This window comes from Xenia sp. Carnegie-2017, unplaced genomic scaffold (assembly GCF_021976095.1).
Source record: "Xenia sp. Carnegie-2017 unplaced genomic scaffold, XeniaSp_v1 HiC_scaffold_19, whole genome shotgun sequence".
Lineage (NCBI taxonomy): Eukaryota > Metazoa > Cnidaria > Anthozoa > Malacalcyonacea > Xeniidae > Xenia > Xenia sp. Carnegie-2017.
The window spans coordinates 9,839,663-9,866,410 of NW_025813481.1; the positions used below are offsets into that span (position 1 = coordinate 9,839,663).

The 26,748-nt window shown below is 35.3% G+C and overlaps 2 protein-coding genes across 2 annotated transcripts in view; one reads left to right on the plus strand and one right to left on the minus strand.

Moving 5' to 3' along the window:
* Positions 1-1,739: 1,739 nt before the first annotated feature.
* Positions 1,740-3,176, minus strand: LOC124439424 (zinc finger MYM-type protein 1-like). The gene has a single exon (XM_046989649.1). The coding sequence runs from the start codon at positions 3,174-3,176 to the stop codon at positions 1,740-1,742; it is 1,437 nt and encodes a 478-aa protein (XP_046845605.1).
* Positions 3,177-6,224: 3,048 nt separating this feature from the next.
* Positions 6,225-26,748, plus strand: part of LOC124438069 (apoptotic protease-activating factor 1-like) — a 30,710-nt gene continuing 10,186 nt past the window's right edge. The window contains exons 1-9 of the mRNA XM_046988060.1: positions 6,225-6,499; positions 11,072-11,167; positions 11,784-12,062; positions 14,588-14,644; positions 14,940-15,173; positions 15,637-15,681; positions 24,190-24,660; positions 25,069-25,599; positions 25,996-26,427. Of these exons, the coding sequence (XP_046844016.1) occupies positions 11,161-11,167; positions 11,784-12,062; positions 14,588-14,644; positions 14,940-15,173; positions 15,637-15,681; positions 24,190-24,660; positions 25,069-25,599; positions 25,996-26,427 (2,056 nt within the window). The 5' untranslated portion in view covers positions 6,225-6,499; positions 11,072-11,160. The remainder of the gene's footprint in view (positions 6,500-11,071; positions 11,168-11,783; positions 12,063-14,587; positions 14,645-14,939; positions 15,174-15,636; positions 15,682-24,189; positions 24,661-25,068; positions 25,600-25,995; positions 26,428-26,748) is intronic.

Sequence of the window (26,748 nt, forward strand, 5' to 3'; positions counted from 1 at the left end):
CTGAACGTATGATGGTTAGTTAAGAATAGAGTTGGATTGAAATTGAACAATATTTGTGTTGAAAACACTGTGATAAATGAAGCATGTTGTGTGGTGTAGGCAGCCTGAAATTTGTTCATGCTATGTAATATTTTGGTGTTTTACTTTTTGTAAAAAATACATTTCTAAAGAAATGAATAATGCTAATGGTGAAAAATTTACGTAGCATAAACAAATTTTCAAGTTGGCTATGCCATTGCTCTAAGTAGGTTGGTACACCAAAGTTATGATAAAAGAATTGCTCTGAGCCAAGATTTGTTTAAAATGTTTCCATCTTTATTCAAGAAAACCCTATGATTTCGTGCATGCAAAGTTTAATTTGCATTGCCTCATCTGATAACAATCTACACTTGGTATAGTCTTAGGTCATCCAGTATCCACTTGAGATGCATTAGGTGCAATGAAGTCGAAGACAAGCAAAAAGAGGGAGAAGAGCCGGGAGTGCATTTGAAAGCTTTTTGAAATTTTATGTTGAGTTTTGGTTGTCTTAATATGTATTAGAGCACCATTGTTAAAATTCTGCGATAAATCTCTGATAAGAACCTCTATATGTTTGATGAAAATGAAGTAGAAATAAGTAAAATGTAACTATATGAACATAGCTAAGAGATAAATCAGTTTATAGATAACCAAAATACGATGAATTATGATGAAATATGATCAAAATGTCATCTGTGGTATGGAAAAACCGTGGAAAATAGCCCACAACTGCATGGAATTACCTAGACTTGTTGGAATCGTAGTTCAGAAGTACAAACTGATTAAATAATCACATTTACTATCATAAACTGTTCAATCCTTTAAAATTACAAGCCTTTTTTAGGAGTGATTTGTAATGAAACCTTTATGCGTTTTGTTTTATACGGCCGATTATTCTTTCTGACTCGCTCTACTATTGCCACAAAGGTTGTTTTCATCTTCTGCCTTAAATTAAAGCAAAATTTTACCATGTGTTGCAATATTTTCTATAGTTTTGTTAGAAAGACTTTCTGTGTGCTGGTCTCTGCTGGTCATGGCGGCGGTGGCTTCAAAATTTGTTTACTACAAATATAAAGTTGCTTGATCCAGTCTTTTTTGAAATCAGTGATTTTCATCCAAAAATTCCTATTCGCCGCCATGTTTTAGATAACCGATTTCAGGCCCTTTTCCCTCCATGTAATTTAATAGAACTCAATGGCTACGCCACTCTGCTCGACTCAAAGAACTTTTTTACATTTTAAGGTGTCTTACAATATATACCATTGAGTTCTATAATAACTGGAGAGGCTTAGTGGACTGGGGGGATGATGCCAAAAACATGGATGCGAATTGACCTATTTTTGCTGAAATGTTCGCTTTGCAGAGAAAAATTATTCTCGACCTCCCCCTGCTGTCTAGAGTAAATTATAGAGAATTTAAAAACATGATATCTCTTTTGCTATTCCTTTTATAATGCCAACACTTTAATCGTTCAATTGTTGAATATCGTAGTGTGCACAAAATGGAACATCTTGCTTTCACATGTAAGATGTTTGCTTGTTTTATTTGTTCATCAAAGATTTAAAAGCAATTATATACACTTAAAAAAGCTGTAAAATCTAAAAACATTGACTTGCCTACCAAATATACTGATACCTGTTTTTGGTTATGAAATTCAATAATTTTACCCATCCATTTGGAAAATTGTTTCCCTGATGCCAAAATAGAGACTGTACACTTTACTAAGTGGATAGATAACATGAAAAAGCTGCCACCTCAAACAATAACCAGAAAAACAAGCATAAAATGGAGTAGAATTTGATCTGCTCAATTTGTTGACAACATGAAGAGATGATCAGGTTGCAAAGTTTTCTGTAATGGTGCAGTATCAACACTATTTCAAGTTGAATCTCATGTCGTTGTCGCTGCAAGTTTGTCTTCAAGGCATTTATGCAAGTAACAGTTGTTTGTGTCGTTATTGAAGGCTTCTTTAATGAAGTTGCTACTTGTTCACACACGCTGAAGATATTCTGCGCAAAACCTAAACCAAAGTACGAGGAAAACTTCTTCAATCGGCTAGCCATACCTGATGCTGTGTCACGAACGGTGGACTTGCAAGATTCTTTGTCAATGCTAAGTAATGCAGAGTAGAGGGCCTCATAATTGTGCAAGACAGCCGAGATGGCTTTGGTTCCTACTGTCCATCGAGTTGGACACAGCAAATGCGGATTCGCAACTTGCGTGCCGCTGTCTTCAATCTCTTTGGCAATATGCTGGTATTGCACTATTCGTGTTGGTGAAGATCGAATAAACACGGCCAGCTCTTGCACCTCCTTCAACGTATCGCTGATAATCCAGCTCTCCTTTACACAGTCACGCAAAGCCAAGTTAAGAATGTGGTTACCGCAATGAATGTACAGGGCGTGAGGATTCTCAGAAGATATTCCGGCAGCAACCCCACTTCTGCCTCCAGCCATATTTGCTGCTCCATCATTTGTTTGCCATTGACAGTCGTCTATCGTCAAACTGCATCGCAACAAAATGTCCTTCAGCGAAGTGGTGATTGTTTCAGCATCGGTTTTCTCTAGCTCGTACATTCCGAGGAAATCTTCGTGGACGGACAAGTCAGTTCTAGATATCCAGCGCAAAACACATTTTAGTTGTTCCTTGTTGCTTATGTCTCTAGACTCGTCTGCAAATAGGCTAAATAATTGTGATTCCTTACGGATGTCTGCCACTATAGATCTCAGGACTGCATTGCCCATCATATTAATCAACTCGTTTATGATGTCTTGACTGAGATATCTTCCGTTTTCAATCCACTCCAACAAATCAGGTACATCCTCTGCTCTTAATTTTAGCAACTGTTGCAAGTTACTCTCAAGTTCAGTTTTACCTTGCAAACTTTGGGCTTGGCGTGCCAAATACCTTATACTACTTAGTTGTTTTTGCAACATTCTTCTTCGAGTTTCCTGGGTTTTCTTCAATTCACTAAACAATATAGCTGCAATATCTCTTCGCGAATCATCAGATAATAAAACTTTCTCAGTCGCCTCTGCGTGAAATTTAGACTGAGAGTGTTTTTTAGGTTTTTCTCTGCACTTCTTCCAGTCGCTGAATTCTCCTAGGAGAAAAGCCTTTTCATCATTATGACTGAAAGTAATAAGGTCTTGACGCATCGCTCTTTTACAGAAGTAACAGGCAATGGTGCCTTTTGTCATGCAGTATGTGACCCATGTATATTTCAAAAATATAGAAGACGGACAAGTTCGTACATTCGACGATCCTCCTGTACTGGTTTGCTTTCTAGACGTGTGATGTATTTCTTCTAGGGTAGGATGGTAAGGCTGTCGGCCTGTACAGCACAAACGCTTACAATCGAGTCCTAGCAAAATTTCCGTTGACTCAATTTGCATAGGTCCTACCAATAGGGCGGTAGTCGTGGAACTAGGCATACGTTAGGTTTTGAGAAAGTGTGTGAACTGGCTCGGTCGGCGGCGCGACTAGTATCTCTGAAGACGATGTAGAGTCAGAATCGCCGAATTTTGGTTTGGAATGAGAATGAGGAGATAAACACGTTGACGGAGTTTCTGTAGCTGACGGCAGTGTCAAATTAGACCTAGAGTCGATGTTTTGGTCAACAACGTTCTCTGCTGGAGCACTACTAAAAAAACTCGTCAGTTTTCGCATCCTTTTAGCTGTTTCTACAAGCTCTTTTTCCTTTTCTCGTTTTCGCCTAGCAGCTCTAGGCATGATGATTTTGATTAGAAGTGATTTAAACCGCAAAATTTTCAATTATTATGATTATGAATTGTCAACAGTTTTGTAGGACCAATGGCCTGAAAGACAATACGACGGGAGCAATGCAATGCCGTAGAATTTATAGTCTCATGTGGATCAATAATTGCGAATTCTCATTGGTTGATTAAGTTACTGGGCGGACGTCTGCGAAGATCGACAAACGCAATTTTTGATCCATCTGGGTAATCAAGATCAAAAACTAAGCTATAGCTGATTTCGCGTGATGCCGACAGACTTTGTTCTACTCTCAAGGCTACTTGTATCTAAGAAAAACTTCTTCAGTCCAATTTTACCTAAAACAAGGGCATTTCTATACCATGAAAAAGGGCACTTTCATTCCAGAAAAAGGGCACATTTTTACCTGTTGCAAAAAGTGTGGGGGGGGGGCACTTGACACCAATGCCCCCCAGTTCCGCGGCCACTGATTTCAACATTATTTCAAGAGTTGTTTGATCATGGTCTAGTTTTATGGATGGAAATAGTTGACTTACTAAAGATGCCTTGAATACTTTGAAAGAAAAATTAATCGTATCAAAGAAAGGTGACAAGACAAGATGGTTGTAAGTGCTTGGGTACTTGATAAAATGTCAATTCACACAACTGTAAAATGGTCATTAAGATTGTGTTTAATTATGTGGATATTAATATTGAGATTGACGGTTGATGACTCACTTTTTGGTCAAATAATGTCATATCTTTATTAAAATATTTCAATAGAGTGTTGTTTAAATGCTACTAATATCTAATGAATGCTATATTGAAGCATTAAAGAAAACTTCAAAGTTGTAGTACTATATATTTCTTCCCAATTTCAGTTTTTGCTTTAACTGACATTTTGAGCTATTTACCTATTATAGCACAGAATAGACATGTATCTCTTGCTTTATTTCCTGCTTTTTCAAAACTGGAAAACTTTTGAATTTTCAAGTGTTCCTTCAATTTCCTGCTTCGTAAGTCTGTTCATGATATGGATGAGATACAGGTAGTATAATTTAATATCTTTATAATTTCCGAAAAATCTTTAAGCTTCTAGCATAAAAGTATAGCAAATGTGCTTAGTTCATTTGGCGCTTTTGCCAAAATATTTTTTATCCAATCTACACACACTTCATCATTCTTGTATTGACAAAACCAGATGTTAGATATTCACATGAAAAAAATCTAATAGCCACTGGTGTTTAATTTGGTCATGAGATTTATTATTGAGATGAAAGCTGTATTGATCATTCAAATTGTGCACTTCTATTGCAAAGTGCACTTATATTGAAAAACATAAAACAGAGAAAAAGATAAGAAGAAACATTAAAAACACAATTTTAAATTCACAAGCTTCAAATATAATTTTAATTACCATTGTAATGCAAGTCACAAGTGTTTTAATGATTATTTGCATTTTGTCCATTTCAAATATCAATACAACAAAATCAAAATGTGCAGCAATTTAACAAGTTTTTGAGGCATTTCCAGTCCAGGAGATCATAAAAATCTTAAAGGTTACTGGGTGATTTGTATACAATATTTATTTTCATTTATCAATGACATTTACCCATCATCTCTTATGCTAACTTGAGTCTTTTCGAAAGTTAAATGAAAACGAATCACACAAAATCATAGATATTGAGTAAAGCAGTAACTTTCCAACCATTTATTCATTTATACATAATGGCATGCATGTACAAGTAAAAATCATACAATTGCGCCATTACATGAAACAAGGAAAAAAGTAATGAGAATAAATGACTCAGAATGAGCTAGCTCTTTTCACGACAGCCGTATAGATAAACCATGATGTACTTTTTCTTTGTATAAACCGTTAAGTTTAATCGGGCAAACAAGTTTGAATGTTTACTTCGCTGCGTCGCGCGTCTGCATTGATATGTAGCCGACAGAAAGGTCCTTTGTCGATAGTTATAAAACGCATCCTCGTAGAAGCCGACAACTAGCAACCACACTTGACTCGCTGTAATGAATTTCAGTTTTTTACCTCGATTTTCATCATATATTTGCTTTTCAAATGCCAAATACGAAAATATTTTTTTCTCACTCTTTCTTCTGGGGGAAGTGAAAAATTGCAAAATTTTCTGCAAAGCAGTCATTATCGGTAAATCTCGGCGAAAATAGGTCAATTCCTCCATTTTTTGGCGTCATCCGATATCTAAAGCCGCGCTCGAGATAGCCGCTCAACCATTTACTTTATAGCCGCTCAAGTTATTATAGAACTCAATGATATATACGAGTGATTTACTAAATAATTTGTATAAAAATAGACATAAACCGTCACAGGGTCATTTCGGATATTTGTACGTTTTGCAAGTACGTCATCCTCAATCTCTTCAATTATGTAATCTTGTATTTCTATCGCGATAGCACTTCCGCCGTGACCCGTGGAGTTCTATTTATTTCCGTGAAGTTTTGTTTATTGCCGTGGAGTTTTGTTTATTGCCGTGAAGTTTTGTTTATTGCCGTGGAGTTTTGTTTATCGCCGTGACACTTGTGGGCCACCCTATCGAAGTCTATCGTTGACATTATTATTTATTATGATACATAATCACTAATCATGATTCATAACACAGACCGTAATACCGCAAGCGCCCCCCCTGGGATGTGCTGATATTGTGATGTAAATATCTATGTAGACGATGTTAATGTAAAACAAGAAGTATTGCTATGGTTGAAATTTCACAAAGAAGAAGCGAAATAGGTACACTCTTTGAAATACATTAGTTGAATCTGACCGTAAGTTATGCTGTATATGTTGTACTATGACTGGTTCCCTTGAAAAAGCAACGTTTGTTTATCAATCAATTAAGCATAGTCATAATGTAGAATTCATTCATTTGCTAACAGCTTATCCATTTCTTCTTTTTGGCGCAATCCTCTGACAAATTGATTAAACGAGGGATTTTTCATGCCTTCGCTAAAACTGAAGAATTTTTTAGAATTTTCTGGTCATTCAACCATCATAAATAAATAAAACCGTTAGCGTAGCCATGTCGTTCATTGTCTATACGTATTTTATCTTGTCATTCTTGTGGACTGCTTTTGACGACGACAAACTCGTTTACCTTGGAAATGGCACTTCAAACGATGCTAATTTTATTCATAGAGCATCTTGTTTATGGTAAACGCATAAGTTAGATTTCACGAGCTTGTCAAACATTGGAAGGTTATAACTAACATATGTATAATTCTCATATGATGGTTGAATCATTTCATAGCAATAGATATAGGTAGGCAATTTGTGTAAATCAAATGGAGAGCAATACCAGTCATGATAAATGTTGACTAAATCAAAAGTATACTGTTAGACATTCCCCCTTATTCTAAAGCTTACTCACTCGCACTTAAATTGAGTGGGAAAATGACCAACGTAATAATAAATGTCCGATTTTATGCTTAAGGCGAGTAACACGTCTAAACGAACTATACGTCTAACCAACCGTCAACTAATCTACTCAGGTTAACTGCTTTAATTCGTTTGTCAAGACGAATTAAACTCTAAAGATGTGTGGTCTTCACACCAATGAGTGCTTCATTTTCGATATTTTAACAAACATCCTGCCATTAATGGAGAAATAACTTTATCTCTGATTAGTGGGAACTCAGTGATTGTGAGTTTGAGTGATCTTTTAGAATACGGGCGAGTATCGATAAGTATTTACATAATAGTTTGACGTGTCTAAAGTGACTTTGTTCAACCATGAACTTTTCATTGCACCATGCAGCGCAGACATAAAACAAGGAAAGTACAGGAACGATGGGAATTTAGTGTACTTCTTATCTCACAGCTAGCCTGTATTGTACTTGCCCTCTCAACGGACTCATTCACATGTTGATAATATTGCTGTTTTGGCAAATGTTTCTTGACTTGGTAAACATGCATTCAATTTCCTGTTCGTCAAGAAGCAAATGCCATTGAAGGAGAAAGATTAAATATATAGTTATGATAAAGCAAATTATATTTGTATAAAGTAAATGGTTTGAACTCAGGAGTATCGTTAGATGTTTGTAGATGTAGATCGTTCAGGTTAGCAAAGGCCTGAGAAGGAATGTTTTTGTTGTTGTTGACTGACGTTTCGACAACCCTAGCGTTAGTCATCTTCAGAGTCAAATTTTGCCCATTTCACACATTTCCTGTACGTAAGAACCAGATAACAAAATATGGCTAACCTGACGTTTACGCCTCATTTGACTCTGAAGATGATTACCGCTAAGGTTGTCGAAACGTCAGTCAACAACAACAAAAACAGTCCTTCTCAAGACTATACTAACCTGGACGATCTACATCTACAAACTTATAATTGTATAATTTGTAATTCTTAGAAGCTCTTCAAAACGAAACGAAACAAATGTTCAAAACATAGAAAATTTAAACTACACTAATAAATTTCTGTGGCTGCAGAGGACACCTGTGATATATGCATCGTGTTTATGCATATATCACAGGTGTCCTCTGCAGGTGTCCTCTGTCTCGCGTTATACTTTGCCACTCCTATTTTTATAAAACAACGCTCATTTTTCAACTGAAACACTTCGATAAATGCAGACAAATCATGAATTGCAAATTTAGGGACCTCAAGAATGTATACATTTATGTCAGAGCTCTAGTCAAGTGATTTAAGATAAGCAGGTGATATGGCCAAAATGTAATTTATATTTAAAACTTGAAACGTCATATTATTTTGCTTTGTAATGTTCTCACAAAGAGCAATATTTATAAGTGCGACGATATTGCTTGCGGATAACTACGCTTCCTTCCCTCCATTGTTTGTTTTATTAAATTTAATATGCTAACAAACAAATGACGAAAATCTCAATATGGCCATACGAATTTCTTAGTGTGGTTTCAACTTTTTGTTTTTGGGAGCACTTCACCTCGTTTATTAAGTTTCAAAGAACTGTTGATAATTACAAGCTACTTAAAGTATGTAAGAAATTGATGCAATTCTGGTTCAAAATTTGCTCTTTCAATGTCATTTGTTTTACAAATATGTGCTGATCGGGAAATAAAATGCGCTTACTAGCATGCATGCTCAACGTTTTCAGTTTCAAAAGTGAAGTCAATTGTTCAAACGGATTATAGATATTTGAATATTTGACAAGTAATATATAAATATGTCAAATAATCAATCTTTCGCCGCACATTTGTGCTAGTATGGGTAGCTACTTAATCATCCTAAGTTCAATCTAACACGAAAAACTAACAGAAATTTCAGTATTCGAAAAGAGTATTAAGTTTTTTCGTAAATGCATCGAAGTACATCTAATGGGGCTATCTGTAAAACAAGGAATGGGGAATTGGGAGTGGAATAGAGGAATGGGAAAACCGGAATGAGAAAAGCTGAAATCTGTAAAACCAGGAATGTGAGAAACTCAATGTCATTTATTATAACTTAGGTATACAACAACGAAATAATGTTAGCCTTTTGACTCTACGTTTCGACGTATGATTGCAACCATATACTAACATGACTCACTTAGACTTACCAGTTACTCAATTGGTTTCAAGTACTAAAGACCAAGACCAAGACAATTTCAAAAACATCAGAGTCCCGAATAAGGGTTTGTAATTGGGTTTTATTTTGTTCTTTCGATATTGTATGTAGAGTTTTGACAGTTGACATGCATCATTGGCGTATCATGTAATGTAACACCATATTAAGGGGCTGATTACATGTGCCCGGGTAGCCGGGATTCAGTCAAGCGATAAATGATTTGGGCAAATGGAAACGATTCAAACTCATCATCTGATAAATCTTCTCTGGCAATTTCACGATAACTACACAAAACATTTAAAATTATAACAACAAATTTGGCCTAATTTGAGGATTACAACAGGAATGACTTGTGGTTCTTAATAAGGAGTTGTAATATTTACGCTTGAAGTTTTCACTCCTTTCAATACCTTGAAATCATTTCATGCCTCACTGAAACTCGGTTAGCCGGGATCATGTAAACAGCCCTTAAGTATAATTAATATGGATATTCAAACTTCCTATAAAAGTGTAAACCATATTATGGAATAAGCCTTGTTTAAAGAAACTTGAAGAAATATCGTATAACTAATGCCTTCTGCGATCGTATTTATACAATAGGATTTAGAATTATAAGATGTGTTTTTCTCTCAAAACTTCCGCTTAGTGCCTAAGGCATGTCTACTTAAACTCCACGAGTAATCGAGTTATTTTTAGTGGTAAAATACCTAGCACGATAGGCCTAGTTTAGTAAGTGGAATTGAACTGACAGAAAGCATCGTCTATCATAAACGGTAGAAACTGATTATATAATCGGAAGTCTACCTTCGCGTAAACATTTCACTTCTTGCATGAACTCAGTTATTCAAATTTCATCTCAAGTCACTCAAGTGTGAATAGTTTTCACAGCAAGCAAGCACAGTGGCAAGTAAAGAATACTTGTAAGGTACATTTAGCTGAATTATATAGCGTGTGTTTTGCCATATTTTTGCTCGAAGTTTTGCTCATATTTTTGCATAAGTACCTTGAAGCTTAACATTTCTTAAATATAAATTGTCTACTTTATTTTGAACGAATTCGTATCAAGAATTCATATCATCGCAGAGACTGCAAACACAGGTTTTCTCATTCATTACGGGTTTTAATTCCAGCTTTTCTTATTCCGGTTTCTACAGATTCCAGCTTTTCTCATTCCGGTTTTACAGATTCCAGCTTTTCACATTCCGGGTTTTAGAGACTCCAGTTTTTCTGGTTCCGGGTTTTGCAGATTCCAGCTTTTCTCATTCTGGGTTTTACAGACTCCAGCTTTTCTCATTCCGGGTTTTGCAGACTCCAGCTTTTCTCATTCTGGGTTTTGCAGAATCCAGCTTTTCTCATTCTGGATTTTCCTATACCTCTATTCCATTCGTTGTTTTACAAATAACCATATATTGGAAAACGAAGTAAGCATGCAAGTGGACTTCTAGATTTGCTACTAGCAGTAAAGAGGCAAAATCTCTGTATGAAATGTATAATAGCTAGCAAATAAGTAAAACTGTGACTTTAGTTTGCAAACATGCATGACAATAGCTATGTAAAAATAGATTTTGTTTTTATGTCAAGTTTATAGAAGCGAAAAAAACCTTAGATATAAACATTTCCTTCTACAACCTCTAATGAATATGGAATTAGTTAATGCCCGCGAGCCCTACTTAAAACGGGTGAATACGGCTCCTTCTGTTGTTGGGCTAGAGTAACGTATATATTGGTTCATTGTAGTGCAATTGCACAATAATTTCCTTTTCCTTGTTCAATTTTAGTATGTATTAAAAGTACTGATGGTTGGTTAACGAATGATTAATGTTCTCAACTTGTTTCTCAGAATGCAGCACAGGAAGTGGAATTAATAATGGCAAGTGAGTGTATAGCATTGTGAGTGTTTCAGTTCACGGCAAAGTGAGCTACCCTGGCAAAAATATAGTAATTATTTGATCTACTCTCATTATATATAGAGCAATTGATATGAGTGATAATTAGCTATGGTTACTTATACTTCCATGAATAGCGATATTTATAATATTTCTTTCAGTGAAAATTACAACCTTCATATTATATGGTGAGCTTTTGCAACTGCAGCACCGTAACTGCTATGAGCTCTCGGTGAGCAGAGCCACGCGTCCCCAAGCAATCACCATGCAAAGGAACACTCTGAACGGTGTTATTTATGAATATAACGATAGTAAACGAGGCTTATATTTGAGCAAATGGAAGCACTGAGTATTTTTCATTGAAGATTATTCGTGAATTTGTGTTCCTGATAGTAACTTAAAAGTTATAATTTTTATTTTTCTATATAGAAATAAAAAACCCTTTAATATTGTATTCTTTTTCAAGTAAATTTTCATTATCAACTTGGCGTTAGGGGAGGAGGAACCCAGTCCTTGAAGGGCCATGGCAGCCTGGTTCAAACTCACGCCATTCGCAACTGCCTATGTATTCTAAAAGATAAATCGTTCTTGATTTCATATCTAGCAAGCCTCAACGTTACAATGGAGAGTATTGTTCCAAAAGATAGTCTTCTCTTGGATATTGCCGAAAAGATTGGTTCCCAGTGGAAAGATCTTGGTAGAAAGTTGGAGATATTAGAAGAAACATTAAGCAATATAAGCCATAATTATAACAAAGTGGAAGAAATGGCAAATGAAATGCTTTTAACGTGGAGGAGAAGCAAAGGAAAAAATGCAGCGGTTAAAATGTTAGTTGACAATTTGATCGAAATTGGCCGTCGAGATGTCGGAGAATATTTACAAGGTAGCAACGACTTTGCCAAAAAAGATGGGGGGAAAAACTGTTCTCATTCAAAAAATCTGCCCCATGCCTTGTTGGTAGTGAAAATATATCTATTTATGTGTCATCAGTCCTTTTCTTGCATTCTGTTAGTGTAGACTCGCCTTCATTTAAACTGCTGATGACTATTTTCTTATAATAAGTTGGTTTTTTCCTGAAATAGGAAAATGATTTTTTGCTGTTTATTATCATATGTTATTACATGGGTGCCTCTGGATCTTTTGTTATCACAGGGACGTTCACTACCGCATTTCCCTCGTCAATATATTCATTAGGGACGATTAGGCTAAATATCCCTAATCAATAAAACAATACGCCATATTTGTTTTCAAATTTTAGGCTGCGTTTACACTATACCGGATTTGCTGATCACGACATCTTCATTTGCTTTAAAGGGGTAACTGTACGGAGTAAAAGCGTATTAAGTTGATAGATTTAGTCTATCTGATTTAGTATTTCTTACGTTGAACAATTTCACTGCCTTTTAATATAAAGTTTATTCAACCTGCTACGATAGCAATCCGGTATTGTGTAAACGGGGCTTTATTTTCGTCATGTAGAAATTGCTTCAGCTAAATTGTTCAATTTTCCACGGTCGGATCATTCTCAATTCTGCTAAATGAAGAAGGCTACTAGCATGATGTCTTCGGCAAGTCCTTTGAAACGACAATACTTCAAAGGCAAGTTTACCTACTCGAAAGTCCTCATACTCGACTGTTGTTACATCGTTAATTATTCAGATTCAGACACGAGTAACGGAGTGAATCTTTCGTTCTATTATTCAAAATCACCAAACTTGCCTTATCAAAAGCCTTAATGCCTCACAATTTATGTCGTTGAGTGTAACAGAAATCGTCTTTCCATTTCTTCAGAAACTTTTTTGTCACTAACTTGGGAAAACCATCAATAACTTCAACAATAATGAAAAAACAAAATGTATTTGAAAAGCAAATTTATACATAGGTTCACTGAACCAATTCAAAAACAGAATTCACAATTAAATAGCTAGATGGCTTCTTTGTTCAATCACTGACCGTGAACAATGTCCGCTTTAAACACTATCAATTGCTGTCAATTTCGAATAAGTGAACTCAAAGTGTGATAAAATTATTGTCAAACGAAAGAGTATAATGCATTGATTATTCCTTCCGCAACCATGTTATTACAAAGTAAACGCATTTTTTAGAGATATTAGTAAATGCCTTCTTAAGCCTCGAGAGGTTTAGTAAAAGTCCCTCGTGCTGCACCATCGTACTTTTACTAAACCCAGCTCCCTCATTTTGCAGGACAATTAATCACTAATATCCCTGAAAGCATGCGTTTACTTACAATAAGTAGTTATAAATAATGAACGCATCTTCAAGCATTTTGTTGTCTACAATAAACCTGTTAAAAGTGAGTTAAGAGAAGCTAGCAAAATTTTGGCATCCTGGGAGTTTCAACAATAGTGAAACCAAATATATTTTGAAAGCAGACTTTTGCTGAAGAGAATCAATATTTTTTACACTAACATCTCTTCATCCCAATTATAACGACGATATATTCTCCATTCATCGAAAACATACATTTTACATGTTGATGCATGAACACGTACATTAAAAGCTATGTAAAATATGGCCACAGAAGTTCTTGTATCTGCTTTTTAATGCATTCCTTAAAACTGATTTGTTCAACATCAAATTTAATCGCATTTGCATAGTGAAATGTTTTTCATCAAAAAATGTTTCACCGACTTAATTAAAGATTGGTTTATCAAAAATGCACGAATACTGAATGTAAGACACAATCAGCCTGGGATGGATTAAAACTAAAACTTATTATAAATGGGTTATCATGTTGATTAAGGCGTTCAGCTTTACGCTCGCCTAAAATATGAATTCACGTGTCGTGTCGGAAGAGCAGGTTGGATAATCGTACTGCGTATACAAAGAACACACCTAGATTAACACATTGGAAGGGCCGGATTGAGATATGTGGAGGCTCGGGGTAACCAAAATCTGTAAGGGCCCCTTTCTTTACTCTAAAGGTTATGGGGGTTCATTTTTCAAATAACGAAATTTAGTTACCAATTTCGTAAAACATCTATTTAAAGTATAAACTAAGAATGTAAAGAGTGTAAAGTACTTGCATGTGATAATTGAATGTTCCTTAAGATAAAGTACTTTGCGGCATTTGCTTTGGACAAAGTCTTTAGTCAGTTTTCACCGTGATTCATGATTGCGCGTAGTCTATTCATCCATAAACTGAAATTGATGTTATAAAGAGTAAAAAAGTGTTCTCCTTTGTTCTATGCAGCAATTTTTAATTTCCTGTTGACTGATGTAGACGCCTTGTTTGTAGAGTCCCCTGGGCCGCTACACAGTCTTCCATTGGGTTAATCAGGCCCTGCAAATTGGGGAAAATTGTTTGAACGCTTTGCTTTGCTACACTATACACATTAACTTCAAACTTTGTGATGCATTTCTTGACGAATTTAATCTTTCCTGTAGCTTATATTTTAAATGATTGGGGAAGAATCGAAAAAGGGTGCCAACGACTGCTTGAAGGTATAATGTTGTGCAATATTATAATGTATGATCAAAATTTGTTTTTAATCAATTTCATTGTAAAACATATTATCTAAAGCATATCACAGTTTCATACAAAATCAATTTTTGGTACATGTTGTCAACATCTCATATATTTGTGCTATTTGTCTCCCTGAGAAAGTTTGATGGCGTTGTGTCATTTCTTTGACAGGCACACTCGGCTATGTTAGGGTATTGAAATAGTGATACACAACAAACTTGCTATGGATATCTTATAATTAATACTTAATGAAATAACGATTGAATTGTTTAGTAATGGATATTACTGATGAGATAGCTAAGGATTGGAAAAGGTTGGGAATGAAGTTGGAAATACGACCTTCGGAATTGGAGAGGATAGATATAGATTTTTCAACTGTGAAGGAGAAGTCATCTCAAATGTTGTTGCAATGGAAAAAGGAAAGAGGAAGAGATGCTACTACAAGAAAATTGGCTGATGTCTTAATTGCAATTGGTCGTCGAGATGTTGCAGAAAAATTGCACCAAGGTAATGCTTGTTAGGTGAAATTTAACCAAGAATTTTGCATAACAAACCATCAGATCCGTGTGAATCAAAGGGTGGTGTACACAGTTTTAAAAATAAAATCTAAAGTATAAATTGCTTTTAGTAAAGCAAATACTCCATCCAAGAAGTATATTACACAGTGAAAGAATTAAAATGTAAAAGCTTGCCATTTTAAATATAAAATTACTTCAAATGTGTTTGTTTTAGAATAATGTTTCTTTCATCGTCAAGGTGCTGTATAAATAACTTTATCATATCTGAAATTCAAACTGTTTGGTAAAAATTTTTTAAATAATAAGGTTTCAGTTTTGTGTTCGTTTTATAACTTTCTTCTTTACTTTAGCATTGCATTCGAAATATTTATTATGGTTTTTAAGAAACATAGTTTGTTGATAGCTTTAGTTGCGAGACTAAAATTATGTATTTTTTCTTTTCTGTGTCGTAGAAGAAGACGAAAGCAAAAATAAGGACAACCAAAGACAACCAAAAGGTGTAGTCTTTTATAAACTTTCTAGAACTGGCTATGCTTGATTTCATTTTCAGTGGCGTAGCTAGGAAAAATAGTCACTCCCGCCAATCTATCTCGCGCCGAAGGCGCGACCCCACTAGGGGGGTCCGGGGGCATGCTCCCCCGGAAAATTTTGAAATCCAGAGCCTTGGAAACAGCATTTCCTGCGATTTCGAGGGCGATTTATTTGTTGTACAATAATTTATAAAAAACCATTTTTGTTAGCTGCATTCTTAATGTGGCAATCGTTGAAACTGCAACTAGTTAAAAGGTACTAAAGGTGGCTCAGAGAAACGTTACGCAGGAGACAATTGTCCCCTAAAACATAATTTACTCATCACTGCCCTGCATAAACAGAAGAAATTTGTATTAGCACAAAAATAATATAGTATACGACACTTCTAAAGTGCATAGAGAGAGATTTTTCTTAGCATTCCACTTGTTAGTTTAAACTTGTTTAGATTGGGGCAAGTAGACAGGGATGGCTTTATTCTTTAAAGTTATGCTTAATTTTCTCAATGAAGTACCATGTATTATACGAACAAATATCAAAACACATACTATACTCATCATTTATAAAGAAAGGCCAGCCTCCTGGGTTTTCTACAAATTTTCAACCACCTCGTTATGCAACACCTCTGATTCCTCTTTCTTTTCAATGATATCTTTGTGAATAGATATTCTACACAAAGAGCTAAGCCGACCTTGACCCATTCTATTTCTTAAATAGCTTTTACCCTTTTAAGCAAGAAAAAACCTCTCTACTGAAGCACTTGCCACTGCCAACACACCATTCAATTTTAACAAATTTACCACTTGACCTAAACTCGACTGGAGATTAAATTTGAAGATGTATTTAAGAACCTCATTACTGCACTCTTTGTGAAAGTCCTTGTCGTTGTAAATGAAGGAAAGTTGACTCTCCAAAGTTTGGATGTCAAAAGAGGACTATACTTATCTTTGAGAAGATTGATCTTCTCCTGTGGAACTATGCCCTTCCATGTAGTAAATAGTTTAGGATTTACAAGGTCTAAAAACTCGAACTGATTAATATCTTGAAATCGTTCACTTAACATGCCTTTAATGGAATCAATAATCTCAAAATAAAGCTGTTTGTAATTGTATCTACTATCTGCTCTGGTTGCTGGTGGGCCTACTTTTCTAGTGCAGTTTGGTAAAACTCGGTGAAAGCTTGATCTGTGCGAAGTGACACAATAAACTGCTTGAAATTGTCAATCTTGCTTATGCCATAGTTAAAATGGGTTTCCCTATTTTGAAGAATGGAATACAAAATTGTGGACTGTTCTAAAATCCTGTAAAAACACACACTAGAAAACAAAAGAAAGCTATCAAGATAATGCAGTAAGCCACTTATTTTACTTAATGACTCATCATCCCACCCAGCTGGTTGTTCAAGTACCCCTCAAAAATATCTAAAAGTTTTTCATAGTTTTTGTGCAATACATTGATTAATCTAGAGCGATAATACCATCTTGTTTCACCAGGGCAGGAAACTCAAGGTTGTTAGATGTGAGAAAAGCTTTTCTTTTGGGGCATTGCTTGTAAATGTGCTGAATGTAGCTATATTAATAAAAAGATTTTAACAGGAGAAATTGATGAGGCTGACTGGCATAGGACCAGGTTCAATCTATGAGCTGCACAATGAACAAAATGAGCAAAAGGATACTCTTGTCGAACCAATGCTTGAACACCATTGATATGGCCAGACATGACAGAAGCACCATCATATGTTTGTAAAACCAGTTTTCTTTTATATTAGAATACTCACCAAGTTTATCTTTGACAACTTGTGATATTGCTGTGGCATTTCTGTTCATACTTTCATCCACAAATCCTAATTGCCTCTCCATAATTTCACTTGCTTTGTCAAACCGAGCAATAACACTTAGCTGCTCTTTGGTGGAGACATCAGATGCTTCATCAACCTGAATACTCATAAATGTGCAATCATTTATTTCCTTTCTGATTTCATCTTCAATAATTGAATCAAGACAGCTGATAAGACCATTTTGAATTTCTGGGAGACTCCAGTAAATCTTCTGTCACCAACTATATCAGATTCTGCTAGTCTACTGTGCAGTCGACGCTCAAATACAGAATCAAACTTAGCAAAACATTCGAGCAACTCTCTATAATTACCTTTGTTCAAGCTACCTTCGGACTCATTGTGACCTCTAAATGGCAACTCTTGCTTTGACAAATACAGCACGGCCTCAGTAACAGTTTTAAAATTTCTCGATTTTGTCTTACCTCCTCATTGTGACGCTGAATCTCATTTCTTCTAGCGAGGGACATAAGACAATCAATTCGTTCACTAGCTCCATACGTTTTCCATGTCTTAAATGCAGTCAAATGCGATTTAGATTTTCATGCTTCTTAGCATCAGACATAATACTACGCATATCGTTGTAGCCATTCTTAGTCCACGATGGCGATGTTTTGGGGAAAACATTAGACATGGCCAACAAAACACTTTCTGCAAGGTTGTACTGCCACACAGCCAGTCCTTCGCCTCATACCAAACTCTCTGAAATGCTCTTCCCTTATTTTGGATAGTTAAATCAGGAGTAGGCCGTTCATGAACGATAACATTCTGTTCGACCGACGATCGAGCAGAGAACGGTTTAGCTAATAAGCTATTTACTAAATCAACATCAGTTGAGCAAATCGCAGTCGCACTTGAAGCCATTGTGTCATACACAAATACAAAATAGCAATTTGAGAGTAAACACAATGGAAAATTAATACCGACAATGACACGTAATTTGATAATCACTAATCGCTGTACTCGTATTAAAAGGTCGAATAATTACAACCTCCGCCAATTTAAAATAGCGGGAGTTCGACTATAAAACAGCAGATTTGAGCATGCGTCAAGTCCCTTAGCCAACCAGAATTCAAAACTTCTTATATAGAATTATATTGTATGTTCCGCCCTCTGAAGATGGGCGGAATACGTGGAGAATCGCGCGAGTATGCAATGTGCGAGAAAAGGCGGTTGCTAGGTTACATAACAAATCTTGAGATTTTGCTGTATTACGATTACGAACCACCTAATAAAAGCGTAAATATGAACGAATAAAACATAATATTACAAATTGTTCGTGAAATAATGTATATCTTATGTCCAAATAGAATATTTATTATTTTTTTGGGAAATTTCTACTCCCGCCGGGCGGGAGTAGCGGGACCGCTAGCTACGCCACTGTTCATTTTGTATGTGGGATTGGTGGGGTGATAAATATGCAATTGGAATTGATACTTTAACTTCAAATTTGTATTCCGAATTCAAATGCACACCATGAACTTTAAATTTTAAATTTTAAATTTGAATCTTTGTTGGTCAGTGGTATCAGTGTTTTCATTGCCATCGATATAATTTTTGATGAATACCGGAAGTTGAAGGAAAAGCAAAGGAAATCGATAGTTTTGAAAAAGGGGAAACAAAAAAACATTGAAATATGGTCAATATATACCAACTGGTCTCCTCGAGTGAAATATCAAAGTAAAGAAAATGAAGCACAAAGGGGAAAGAGGATGGCTTTTACTAGTCTTACCACATCTAGTAAAGCGCTATACAGCACCATACAGCAACAAACATCAAAAGTTAAGATGGTTTAACTTACGACTGTTTAACGCACGTAAATTGTTTATGAAATTGTGCAAGACGGGTAGTTTGCAAACAGCAGGAGATGAAGTGGGCGGACGTGTTTTGACAGTGCCCTAATAAAAACTACTGGTATGTATATTACACTGAATAAAGCATCCATGTATAAAATATAGTACGAAAATTGAAGCCGGAAATTTGCTCATTTACTTATGACCTTCGGTCCCACTTTACCATACTTTTGTATTACAAAGTCACAGTTTTTTTTGATTTTATTCGTTCTACAAACTTTTGATTCGAGCAAAATTTTTTTGACAAGGACAGAACGAGCGGCAAACATATTTAATCCTAAAAAGTTTGTCTTCTTAGCTTTATAATGCCAGAAACTTGACATGGTACAAGGTCGACCTGCATTGTTTTGAAACAAACTGGAGATTATATGATGCTGCTGCTTCTTAAAAAATGTGAAAATTTTACAGAATCCTAATACTGCCACCAAAATTTCATCTGCAATGACGTTCATGAAAGATTACTACAAATTTACACATTTAACTACACTTTGTTTGGGGTTGTAATTCACATCGCAAAAATCATAATAATTTCAAATTACGTGAAGAAACAAAATAAATCGACATAGACAAATAATCAAAAAGAAATTTGGATGAATAGTAAGTTGAAAACGGTATCATCAAACTCTACGAGATGCACATAATTAAAATATGCAAAAGTGCCTCTCTGTGTTGCATTAAGCGAAGCAATGTTATAGTCTAGTTTCTTTGTGAACAACTTCAATATATTAACGATAAGAATACCTTTGTTCGTACTTTGTTGTAATTTAAGTATTCATCTTCTAAAAATGTCTTGCGCAACTGAAATTGTCTTTGTTAACTTCAACTTTCAAATTTCAATACAAATTGCCATCGTATTTTTTAGTCGTTACAAAGCTAAGAAAATAGAGCTTTAGGGTTAAAACCCTCTAACGGTTTTCCTTTACATCTCATGAAAATTTTGCCGCAATCAGAAGTTTGTAAAATGAATAAAAACGCAAAAATTGTGATTTTGTAATACAAAAGTATAGTAAAGTAGGACCGACACCTACCATGAAGCCAGTAGCAGATAATCGAACTTCCAGCTTCAATTTTCACAAGAATGCGTTATCCAGTCTAATATACACATCAATGATGAGAACATGCATTTCGCTTTCTTCGGCCGCAGGTGGTTTTTACCTCAACAACACACTGGTTTAAAAGGGGAACATGACACTTAAGCACTTGAGGCAATGTTATTCGTCTATAAGATTTTTTAAAGTGTGTTGTACGATACTATGCATAATCGAAGAGCTGCTTAACTTACTTGCACCAAAAATCACACGCTGGAAAGCCCGACAAGTAACCATCAGGGAAAACAAAAAGGAAACAGAAACACTGGGTATTTGATCACTGGTGATGCTTTTATAACTGTTGCAAGACTTTAGCTTAAGGGCCTCTACCATGTCAAGAACTATGATTAGACCGCTGCATGTGCTAAAAAATCAATTTGAATTTTTGCTGAACAGTTTATGATTGGATTGAGCTGGCTTGTGGCTTGTGGTTTTTTAAGTATGGTGGAACTTTTTAATTGCGTGGTGCAAATAATGGGAAGCATGTTAATATACTATTTCCTTTAAGAGGAATACATGCATTTTTATGATGATTAAATATATCGATAAATGTATCGATGGCAGCCGTCAATCTAAATTAGGACTATATGATGGTTTATATTGGTGATGATGGAGGTTTCATGATTTAGATATTTTTGCAAGCAGTAACTATGGTATTGCAATCGAGCACAACATGTTAAATTTAGCTACATCTAAATAGAACACCACCTGAAAGAAACAAACACATGTTTTTGTTGGCGATGATGCGTTTGCAATAAGGACATACATTAGCCAAGGTGTATGATCTTGAAGAATCGCAAGTTAGCAATCCTCAAGTGCAATACGAATCGTTGAAAAGGCTTTCGGGATAGCAACACAAAGGTTTATATTGTATAGACGGAAGTTATACTGTTGAAGTAGCTACCTGTTAAAAATACAATAGTTATTATTGCTCTACATAACTGTTACTGTCTGTGTTATTTTAAAGAATTGGAAAAAGGTGAGCTCGGAAATGAGGGAGAAGAGGAGGCAAGCCAACACCTGCCCCTGGTCTTAATGCCTTCAGAAGTTTGTGATGCAATAAATTATCTGGGATTGCCAAAAGTGTGCGAAATAGCTTCCTAAACTCTTATACTCCAAGGGCAGGCTCTGTTTCTTGACAACAGGCAATGGTTACATGCCTATGTGGACTGAAACAAGTATAATATTGTTAAATCTGAAAAAGAAAATAATTTAAAAACATTTAAATTTTTCTGTTTTTTTCAAACACAGTTCTTTTTTTTCTGATGAAATTCATACAACTACAAAAAGTTACTCGTGATAGTTGTATCACTCACTCTACTGCTGCAATTTGGGTGATTCTTGAAAATTTGGTGTTGGAAATGGTGGGTTATGTTGCTTTGACCACTGATGATGTACACCACTTGATGAAATGAGATAATGGAAAAAATCTCTTTTATTCCAATTTCATAATTTCTTGATTTTTAAGCTTCATCTTGCATGAAACATAGCAGTTCCTTTGATGGATCATTTGTCCGTCATTGTCTTTGAGTGAACTATAGCTTAACCAACATTGTTTTATGTCTAAACTTTTCGTCTCTTCTCTGGAACAAATGATTTTTTCCTCTATAACTTCATTTTCTCCTTCAAACGTCTAACTTTTCTTCCGTGTTCCAAGACAAGCACTAAAAGATTGTTGCTAGAGCTAGTGGCATTGGTAATACTTCAAAATGGTGGTTCTATTGCTATCTTGACTCTGCTAAAGTCTCTGTACTTGCGAAACTGCAACAATTCCTAAATCATGCCTCATATTCTTCAACTTTTTAAAAACGTTTCATGCCACTGACAGATTTGATTGTCATTGCAACTTGTGTTTATTATATACATTATTTTTATAATTATGTATAAATTGTGTAACAGCAACGTAAATGATCTTTTGGTCTTTTAGTAAAACAGAGCATTTATCGAATGCAAACGTTTCTCGCGTATCTTAACTGCAAATAACGCAAAATTTAGTTTAGAAATGAGGTTGAACGCATTGGGAAACTTCCTTCTTGGACATTACTATGATAAAAATTAAAAACAATTGGTCCTTGTTTTTCCACATGTCAGGGCTCATCAGCATACCTGGCTACAAGCAACAAAAATTTTATTAATATAAATCGAGCCTGTGGTTCTACAGTGCACAAGTTTGTGCAAAGCTGAAATGAGGAATCTGGTTTCAAGACGCCAGACACTCGTCTATCACAGTTTGGAAGAGACAGAAGAAGTGCTTGGTTTGTCACGAGAAGATTTTTCAAACATTTCATTGACATGCAATTGCTCAGTTTTCTATCTCATTCCTGTTTCATATCTTTTCCCTTTTCAATAACCTACTGATTCTTGTCGCACATGCACTAAGCCGAAAACATAGGAAATCAACTGACGCTGACATCATTAAGTATGAAAGGATCCATGTAAATGTCAGAAAGTTGACAACAAGTGAAAATATGATAGCAAATTGCATTGTCCGATTTAGCCTTTGTATGTTTCTTCTCTCATTTTTTTTTCTGAACTTCATGTCAAACTTTTTATCCTATCACAATGGTACAATAATGCAAGTTGTAAATTTGCATAACTTGTTATTTGATATTGTTTGATGATGCCTTCAGAGGTAAAACGAAACGTTACGCTGCTCAATAAGCCTTTTCATGCAATACCTTTTTATTTATTATCTCTTTGTCTTTATTGAATTTTGGTCTTTAATATTTTCAATTGGATTTCTTTTTTTCTTTTTACCAATAAGAAGTTTTTGGTAAAATTTACAGTCTTACCCACCCAAAACAATTAAAAACTTTTCCTTTCTGTTCAATCTTTTTGCCTTGCGAAAGCATTAAAAGCTTCGCTAAAACGCTTTGTAGAAGTTATTTGGGCATACTTGTTTCAATTTCTATCAGAAAATCTGAGTCACACCTAATGATAATTGAGAACCAATTATGCTCTCCGTTATTGCACTTGTTTGAACTTAAATAATCAAGTTTGTTTTGTTTGATTAGAAAAGTTTTAAAAAAGGCATTAATAGTGTAGCGAGCTGTTATAATTTGTTTGTTTGATGCATTCTGTACTTTTTAAAAAGGAGATTTTCAATAGTAGAGAAACTTTCTGAAAATACAGTAGAAGAATATTGATGAGTTGTGTGAACTGGTTTTGTGGAGGGTAAAACAATTCACCTTTTCCACACTTGGTAAAATGTGCCCAATTACACATTTAAACATCGTAGTGACAGAAATCTTTGTGTCATAGCATGGGTTTTGCGAGAGCCAAGGCAAGTTAATTTGTATACACAAGATCACAGTTAGATAGAGGATGAAGTTTGCCGTATATGGCAATGAATTTGATTACTCGAGAGAGGAGTCTCTTTGTTTATCGCTGTGGCTGCAAAGATAAGGATTACGCATCCAGGTTTTTGGTTGATAAATAAAATCGTAATATATTAAAAGACTGTTATCGTTGAGAGTGGATTTGCAATACTTTGTTTTACGTTTTCATTGAAAATTCTAAAAAGACACGTTGGTGTCTGTCAACAGATGACAATTGTAATATTTGAAATGTTTCTTTTTTATTTAAAAAAAAAAATTAATGTTCGGATTGGATTTATTGTCTCCACAAGTAATTTTTCATGAATAAATTTTCTCGTATAAAGTTACAAATAGAAAAATATTAAAATCCAACGTTTATATTTTAGTTCCGTATGGCCTGCGTGAATTGCCCAGTGACATGGTTGAGCGGCCATCACTTGTAAACGACATTATAGAGAAACTTAAGTCGGGGAGTAATAGGGTGGGAGTTGTAGGCGTTCGTACGAGAGACAAAGTAAGTATTCGCGGCATGGGTGGACTTGGAAAGACTGTATTAGCTCAGGCTGTTGCTTGGGTTCAAGCAGAACAGCGTCACGTAATTTGGCTTGATATTGGACAAAATCCAGACTGCCTAAGTCTTCTAAATACACTTATCAATGAACTGGGTGGAGCATTAACTTATAGTAACGAAGAAGACGCGCAATCTTGGTTGAGAGAAAACACACGGGACAAAGATTGTTTGCTTGTTCTTGACGACGTATGGAAACTAAAACACGCCAGTTTGTTTGACTGTTTATCTGGTCGTTGTCAGTTGCTGATTACAACACGAGACGCAGACGTTGTTTGTGCCTTAAAAGGTTTGATTTCACCGTACGAATAGAATTATACTATTTACAAGTTTACTATATATGTAGATTCTACTGTGACGCAATACAAAGTTTGAATTTGCTGAAAAAATTGTGACATCAAGAATTTTCCAGTACATGCTTGCATCCTAGGCAATACAGAGTGTTAATATTTTACTCATATTTCACAGTCTATATAAAATCCAATTGTATTTTACCATATCTCGTTTGCTTTACGACATCATTGATCAATCATGTCAGGGGTGGATAGTTTTTAAAGCATACAAATTAATTAAATATGAAATAACATGCAAAGAAAGATTTTTATACGTTTTTATAGCGAAATATTAAGCAAATGTACTTTTTTAAACTGCTTTTGATGAATAATAAGTCAAGTTCTAGGAAATATTCTTCTTTTAGGCGTTGTAGTCAAATTACAAGTAATGCCTAAAGATCAATCTCGCCAGCTTTTATACAAAGGTGCGCTTGTTACTGCTAATGAACAATCAACATTTTCCTCCAAAATGCAAAGCATAGTGGAACAATTGTTAGATGAGTGCCGTGGTCTCCCGCTGGCTTTGTCGATCGTCGGTGCAACCTTAATGGATACTCGTGCTAAACAGGATTGGCAAGATATTTTAGACGAACTTAAGAATGCAAACTTACAACAGCTAAAAATAAAGTCTGAAGACGATCTCTTGCCTGGTGAATACCAATACACAAACGTTTCGGCTGCTATTGAAGTCAGTTTAAAACGACTGAGCCAAATTAAAGCAGAATACGAAGAAAGGTTTTTTGACTTTGCCATTTTTCCAGAAGATACCGACATCCCATCAGACATTCTTGAACTCTTTTGGTCATCTGAGAACATTCCAGGGCGAAATGCATGTAGTGCCAAAGAAACAAGAAAAATATTGCGTGTGCTTGAGAGAAAATCTCTCATACAAAAAGGTCAGTATTTTACCCTACAAAAAGGACCTATTGGGTATAAAATGTAATACATAGCATGTAGTACATTTACAATATACATTATGTCTCGAGTGTGAACAACCTATGAACGATGCTCATGCCTGGGTCAGCGGAATTTTTTTTATGTAAGCCAAACAAGCGAAATTGAAAAGAAAATAGACTTCTATTACTGCAAAGCAAATTTGCTCCTAAAAATAATAACGAAAAAGACGTTCTTTGAGAGGAAAAATATTTTCCTTCATTGTTTAGCCTGATTCAAATAAAACTTGTTCATTTATTCTTTTTGATTATTGATCTTAAATCCTTTGATCTCATTAATTATTCATTTGTCAGTTCTACACGTACGTGGATAACTTGTTAATTCGAGAGTAATTCTAGGACCTGTAATGGAAGAGAAAACTAGCTATCGTGTCCATGATCTAGTGCTGGATTATGCTCGTGAAAAACTACGAAGCGAAGATCTTTCCAAGCAAAGATCGGTGGAGGATGTTCAAAGTCAGTTCCTTGATGCACTACGTGAACAATGCACAAACCGCGAATGGCCATGCTTCAATGGAAAAAGAGACTATTTTTTTAGATATTTACCTTACCATCTCCATTCGTCGAAACAATATGAAGAACTTCAACGGCTCTTCTTCAACTTCCATTGGCTGCAACAAAAGGTGAAAGAAACTAATCTACCATCTTTGATATCAGATTTTCGATTTCTTGAACACCCCTTGAACGAAATCAAACTTCTTAAATCGTCGTTAATGTTGTCTGCTGATATCATCGAAAGCAGTCCAAATTCAATTGGTCCTCAGTTGCTAGGTAATAAATGTTGTGGTAATAAATATAATTTTGAATTCAAGTAAAACGCATGCTTTGATTGGTCAACAGACGTGTTTTATTATCCAAAGCAAAACACATCTGAGCTCAACCAATCAAATCAATCAATCAATCGACGAGAATTTGCCAATCAATCCTAAATAAATTTTAAAGAAAAAGTTAAAAAGGGCATTCGTCCTTTGGCTCTTCGGTCTTTTTTAATGAATATTTATTCCAAACGGTTACCGTGTTTGGATGGCCTAAATTAAAAACGCGAAAAGAAATATGTGATAGTTAATGAGAGCGAATGCTAACATTTTTACA